This window comes from Aythya ferina (assembly GCF_964211825.1).
Source record: "Aythya ferina genome assembly, chromosome: 4".
Taxonomy (NCBI): domain Eukaryota; kingdom Metazoa; phylum Chordata; class Aves; order Anseriformes; family Anatidae; genus Aythya; species Aythya ferina.
Window position 1 is genome coordinate 69,754,344 of NC_140300.1, and position 6,749 is coordinate 69,761,092.

General features: G+C 64.4%; 1 protein-coding gene across 1 annotated transcript; it reads right to left on the minus strand.

Moving 5' to 3' along the window:
• Positions 1 to 2,524: 2,524 nt before the first annotated feature.
• Positions 2,525 to 6,441, minus strand: LOC311436140 (uncharacterized protein C4orf54; the record flags this gene model as incomplete). Its single annotated transcript, XM_084517982.1, has 1 exon — positions 2,525 to 6,441. The coding sequence occupies exon 1, from the start codon at positions 6,305 to 6,307 to the stop codon at positions 2,525 to 2,527; it is 3,783 nt and encodes a 1,260-aa protein (XP_084374108.1). The 5' UTR covers positions 6,308 to 6,441.
• Positions 6,442 to 6,749: the final 308 nt, after the last annotated feature.

Sequence of the window (6,749 nt, forward strand, 5' to 3'; positions counted from 1 at the left end):
GAGGGCTTCGCTGGACTGGGCCTGGGAAGCTCAGCTCCTTGCAAAACCGACCCTCCTCCATGCAAACACGGGGTCTGTTCAGTCATCGACACAGCCAGGCAAACATGGTTTGACATGAGAAGTGACACGCTCCCCTGAAGAAACCTCCCCTGAGAAAATAAATAGCTGTTGGTATCGCCTCGTTTCATTGCTCTCATCTCTACAGGCAGCTAAAGAACAACAACAAAAAAGTCCCTACAAAATCTTCCTCCAACAAACACGTGTTGAAACCCTGGGCACTTGTTTTCTAGGCTTTTTTTTTTTTTTCCTTTCAAGTCCACCGGGTGGAACTGTAAACCCTGAGTTTGTGTGTGCAAACCTGTATCTTGTAAACTGCAATGTGAAACCTCGCTCCGAGCACCGATACAGGAAGAGATAGGAGGCAAATGTTGTCTGAACACAGATGCTGGCATTGTAGCGAACGTACCGCGCGCACTGCTATCCCCGTGGACAACCTGCTTGGGTACCTGCACTGCCCGGCAGTCCCAAGCACTGTTCTGCTTAACGCTGATGCTCTAATTATGAGTACAGAATGACTGGGTCATGAAAACAGTGAAGCAGCATTCGTTTTCTTTAAGAGGCTTTCAGCCAGAATCCCAGCAGAAAGTGAAGGCCTGCGACTGCGAACCACGCGACTGAGGAGCAGGGAGTCAAGCTGACACGCTGGGTGCTCTAGCTGGGCACTTCAAGCTCTTAGAAAGGATCAGGATGTTATTTTTTTTGCATTAAATTTGCACAGTGATGAAGACAAATGAGAAGATATATGTTAAATCGCTAGCTAACTTTATACTTGCAGGGCTTTTCATCCCGAGGGCAATTTCAGTTTGTGCCTGTGGACAAATGAATTCCCTTGAAACAAAACCTCACACTTATGAAGACAAATATCAGTCGCAGCTGATTTCCCTCTATTTTGCAAGTTACTCATGGAAACTAAAGCCTTGGGTTTCCTTTAAAAAGAGAAAACCTTGAAACTTCCTTAGCAGCAAGCAGGTTATTTTTCTCCTCTGTGTGGAAAAAAAAATAAAATACACATTCACAGAAACTTTGCTATTATTGCAGCAGAAATTTGGGGTTCTGATTACTTCAATGCATTTTTCCCCTTTGCTGTACAAGTATCTGGGAAAGATCTTATTTAATGACCTACATATGTATCCCCTTTTGATTTGGACACCTCACCTCAAAGGATAAAAAAGGCAGCCTATGGGGGTCTTAAAAAACAACTTGGAAATTTATCACGAAGTTTATAAAACAGCAATGAAAATATGAAAAAAAAAAAGTCCCAGCGAAGCCTTCACACTCAGAAATCCAGCTTCCATCAGTGAGAAAATTGAATGTAGAAAAAAACACTTTGCCAGGTAAAACAGATCAGCATGGCTAAAATACCAGGAAATCTCCAAAGGTGTGTGAGGCAGACCTGGTGGATGTGCAGGAAGGATTTAGAAACGGGTGCAGGAAAACCTCCCAAGTGGCAAACCCTCAAGTACAGACTTTTAGGATTTGCATTAATAATTAATTTGCTTAAATTTTCAACCTCAAGAAAGCTTTACGTAAAACAATTTAGACTTGATCTTACATTTACGGGCTTCTCTGAACTGAAATTTGGGGCAAGGAACACACTGGTGTAGTTTAGTTTCACCCTCGTGTTAGTAATTCTCTTTTATTGAGACAAACTAGTTGCTGGCAGCAAAATCATCAGTTTTTGCAGAAAAGACTGCAGTCTTAAAGAAAAATAAGTGCTGTCTTCTTTAGAACTGGGGTCTAAAAATACTACATTCAAGGGTCACTAATAAAAAGTTGATTTTTTGAGAGATGCCACAAACATTTAAGCAATCCTCACTCCTCCAGAGAAGCGCACAGCATCTCCTGCTCTGCCACGATGCTCTTGCTGCTAATTTCCTAAGCTACTGCCGAGAATGAAGGAGCAGCATCCCAGCTTTGTTCCGTGCGTGCTCAGGCAGCCCTGTGCTGTCAGCAGAGCCCATCCCAGCGCTCGGGGTGTGAGATGTTCCTCAGCTCCCTGCAGTTCCCCACAGACCGGTCCCTACTCCTGCTAAACCTGGCCTGCTGCTTCACTGAGCTGGCTGTGAATGCAGGCTGTATGTTCTACTACAACTGGAAATCAGCATCCTTTTTTTTTGTTGGTTTGTTTGTTTGTTTCTTTGGTTTTCCTCTGTATGAAAGGAAAAAGGTGGCAGGAGACCCAGGCAAGAACCGTGCTGCCAAAAGCCATCAGGTGACGAAGGCCAAGAGGGATGAGTCCCTGGCACGGCGGCGCAGTTTGTGAGGGAAGATGTGGGAAAGGAGGAAAACAAGCAAGGAAGGCAGAGATGAAATACAATACGGGGTGAATTACAGGAGCGGAAAGAAAGGAGAGCTCAAGGCAGGCTCTGGCTTGAAGGGGCCACGGGCACAATCCTGCTGCTGTGTGGGCACCGCTTCGCCCCTGGCCTCCTCTGGGGACCCCTGTGGGCCCCGTCCCCGCCGCCTACCGGTGCTCCACCACCAGCCGCATGGTCGTGCCGTCGAAGGACGGCGGCGCGACGAGCCGCGGGCCGCCGGCGGGCGCCGTGATGCTGATCAGCGGCTTGGCCGCCACCGTCGAGGCCGCCGTCGAGGCAACAGCCGGGCCATCGCCACCGGGCACGAAGTAAGGCCCCTCGGCCTCCACCGCCGGGCTGCCGGGCTCGGCCGCCGCGCTGCCATCGCTACCCGGGTGGGAGAGCGGGCGCGGCAGGGCGGCAGCGGGCAGCACGGCGGCGGCGGGCAGCAGGCCGGGGTAGAGCATGTAGGCTGTGCCGTAGGCGCCGGCGTTGAGGGCCAAGGGCGGCAGCGGCAGCGGCAGCGGGGCGACGGCGGGCGCGGGCACCGGCACCTCGACGTACTGCCCCGTCTCGGGGTCGAAGAGGCGCCGCTTGGGCGGCTGCTGCGGGGCGGCGTCCAGCAGGTAGTACTGCCCGCTGCTCACGTCCAGCAGCACCCTGCGCTGCGGCAGGGGCTCGGCGGCGGGCACGGAGGGCGAGAAGCAGAGCAGCTGCGGCGGCGGCGCGGCGAAGGGCGGCAGCGGCGGCGGGAAGAGGGCGGCTGGTGGAGCCTCGACGGCCGCCGGGGCTGCGGTGGCGGCGGCGGCGGCGGCGGTGGGGGAAGCCTCGGTGGAGGCGGCCGAGCCACTGGGTCCACCGGAGGGCTTGGCGGAGCCGAAGGGCTGCAGGCTCCGCAGCGCAGCCGCCGCCGCCACCGAGGACACGGCGGAGGGGCGGCCGCCGCTGGGTGCCGTCGAGGGGGCGGTGGTGGCGGTGGTTGCCTTGAGGGGCAGCGCCAGGTAGCTGCCGCAGTCCGGGCCGTGCTCGGGCTCCCCCGACGGCCTCCCCTCGGTGCCGGCAGCGGGCAGGCGGAGCAGGGAGCGCGGCGCCGCCGCCGGGCCCCGCAGCCCCACGTCGGGGGGAGCCTTGGCCGGCGGCGGGGCGGCGGCGGAGGCGGCGGTGGGGCCGCGGAGGGCGAGGAGGGCTCGGGGGGGAGCGGGGCCGCGCTGCCGCTGCCGGGCCAGGCTCTCGAAGGCGGCCGCCTTGGCCGACACCTTGTCGGAGGCGGCGGCGGGGTTGGCAGGGCGGCGGGGCAGGCGCTCGGTGCCCGTCGGGGCCGGGCCCTTGGGGGGCGGCGGCGGCTCCTCCGCCTTCGGGGGCGGCTCCGGGGCGGGGGGCGGCCGGGGGCCGGCGTCGCGCTCCTGGCTGGCGATGAGGGACAGGACGTGGCTGCCGGTGATGGGCAGCGGGTCGCTCTTGCGCTTCCACTCGCGCTTGCTGAAGCTGTACAGCTCCTCCATGCTGCGCACCGCCGCCGTCAGCTTCTCCAGCGCGTTTTGCACCGGCGCTGCCTTGCCTTCCTCCCGGGGGTCTTCCTCGCCGCCGCCACCGCCGCTGCCTCCTCCCCCCGACGCCGCCGGCCCCCGGCTCTTATCGGCGGCCCCGGGGGGCTGCTGGTGCCGCCAGGGCGCCCCGGCCTTGGCGACGATCTTCAGCACTGCCGGCTGCCGGGGGTCGCTCTTGTTGGGGGCGATGGTGGCCACCGGCAGCCGCCCCGACGTGCGGTGCACCAGGACGGTGCCCTCCGGCGGGCAGCCCAGCGCTCGCCCCCCCCCTGTCACCGCCGTTTTGGCCCCGCCGTCGGTGGCTTTGGCCCCGGCGTGTCCCAGCGCCTGGCAGGTGATGACCACGGGGGACAGGGCTCGGGGGATGCCCGCGATGACCAGCTGCCTCGGCTTGTGCTCCGCGGCCCCCTGGTCGGAGGCGACGCTGCCCTTGTCGCTGCTGTTATCCCCGGAGTCGCCGCTGTAGGAGCTTTTGATCAGCTTCCGCACGTCCCGCACCTGGTGCAGGGGGGCCTGGCTTTTGCCCTTGCCCTCCCGCACGTCCCGCACCAGGAACTGCGGCACCCGCTCGGCACCGTCGCCCTTGGGCGCTTTGGGCGGCTGGCCCCGGCTCTCCTCGACGGGGCGGCCCCCCAGCTGCGGCGTGAGCAGCTCGGCGATGGGGAAGGGCGGATCGCGGCCCCCCAGGCTGATCTGCAGCTCGGCGCCGCGGGGCTTGGCGGCGGGGGGCGAGGCGGAGACCCCCCCCGGGCCACCGGGCTCCTTGGGCTCCGGGCCGGCGGCCGGCTGGACGGCGGGGACGAAGAGACGGGACGTTTTGGTGGCCCTGCCGCCGGGGAGGTCGCGGCGCGGGGACGGCTTGTGCCCTCCGACGGGCGCCCGCTCCTCCTTCTTCTCCGCCTCCCGCTCCTTCCAGGTCCTGAAGGCGCTGTTGTGGCTGCGGAGGAAGGTGGTGGCCCTGGCCGCCTCCGAGCCTCCCCGCCGAGCCTCGCGGGGCTCCTCCGCGGCCGCCCTGTCGAGGCTGCGGCTCCCTTCTCGGGGCGTCGAGGCTTTGGATGCCGGCGACCTTCCCCCGCCGCCCTCCGCTGCCTCCTCGGCCGCCTGCACGCCCGGCTCCGAGCCCCCCTCCGAGTGCCGGGAGCTCTGCCGCTGCACGCCGCCCTCCCGAGGCCGATCCCGGTCCCGGTCCCGGTCCCGGTCCCGGTCCGTCGCCGCCGAGGAGGTGTCGGAGATCTCCCCGCGCTCCATCTTGAACTCGTGCTCCAGCTGCATCTTCTTGGAGATGACGTTCTTGAGGAGGCTGGAGGCGAACTGCGACTTCTTGCTCGTCCCCTCCAGCGACGGATGCGGGGGGTCCCTGCGCGGGGGGTCCCCGCCGCCAGCCTCGGGGGCTGGGGGCACGGCGGCGGCGGCGGCCCGGGGGGCAGCGCCGGAGCCCGGCGGCTGCAGCAGGCTCAGCACCCGCGGCGGAGCCTCGACGTGAGCGATCTCGCCGTCCAGCTTGCTGACCACGAACTCCAGGGCTTTGGGCTGAGCCTTGCCGGAGCGGAGGCAGAGCTGCGGCAGGCCGGGCTCGGCCCTCGGCCCCAGGCTGCCGCATTTGAGGTCCAGGTAGGTGGACCAGCGGCTGGAGCCCAGCGCATGGTCGGGCAGCGAGGTGGAGGAGGCTCGGGAGGCGAGGGCGAGGGCGTCGAAGTAAGGGTACGCCAGGCTGCGGAAAGCCCTGGCCGTCAGGGTCCGCACCTCCTTGTCGGCATCGTCCAGCTCGCTGACGGCGCTGGAGGCACCGCTCGAGTACTCGCCCACCTCCTTCGCCCTCACGGCCCCGCAGCCGCTCTGCAGCCGCGCCGGCACCGCGATGAATTTCTTTGCCTGCTGCTGCTGGTGCTGCTGCTGGTGCTGCTGGTGCTGCTGGTGGTGCTGCTGGTGGTGCTGGTGGCCGGCGTCCTGCCCGCGGCTCGCCTCGCGTTCAGGGGCGGTGGGGACACGGAGGCTCATGTCGCCTTCATGCTTGGCAGCGTGGACGGCGTTTTGCTTTTCCTGCCCGTTGCTAGACTCATTTATAGCCCGGGAAGCGGCTTTGATTGATAGGAGAAGCTGGCCCGCGGGGCTCTCTGCCGGGCCGCCCGGCCGCCGGGGCCGGCTCCCCTCGGAGCCGTCGCACTTGTCCCCGCCGGGGGTATCGTTTTCCGAGCGGCTGCTGGCGATCTCGGCGGCGCTGGCGCTGTCCGTCGGGTTGTTGGGCTCGCTGGTGGTCGTGCTGAGGTAGCAGCTATTGTCCTCCTCTGTCGGCGTCTCCCCGGGCGTCTCGGCGCTGCCGAAGGAGGCGTAGTCCACGAAGGAGTAGATCACGTTGTCGTCCTCGAAGTCCCAGCGGGCGGCCAGCCCGGCGTCGAAGTCCATGTCGTGGTCCACCTCGCTCAGCTGGATCTCCCGCGTGCTGATGTAGTGCGCCTCGTCCCCCCCGACGGGGGGCGCCCCGGGGGGCCGGCCGGCCACGGCCTCCCCCTCCTCGCTTTCGTACCCGAGGGAGGAGGAGGAGGAGGCTTTGCCCTCCGCCGGAGCCGGCTCCCCCTCGGAGGCACGGCCGCCCGCCTTGCTGCCCGGCGAGGGGCAGGAGGACGAGGACGACGAGGAGGAGGAGGAGGAGGAGGTGGAGGAAGGCTCCGGACGCCCGTCGGGGGTCCCGGCCGCCCCCCCGGAGCCGGAGCCGCATCCTGCCGGGTGCTGGCGCTGGGGGCGATGCGGCGGGGTGCCCGTCCCCTCGGGGGATGCTGCCCCCGCAGCCCTGCCCGCCGCGCCGCCGCCCGCATCCCCGCTCCCTCGGGCTCCGCTCTCCGCGCCC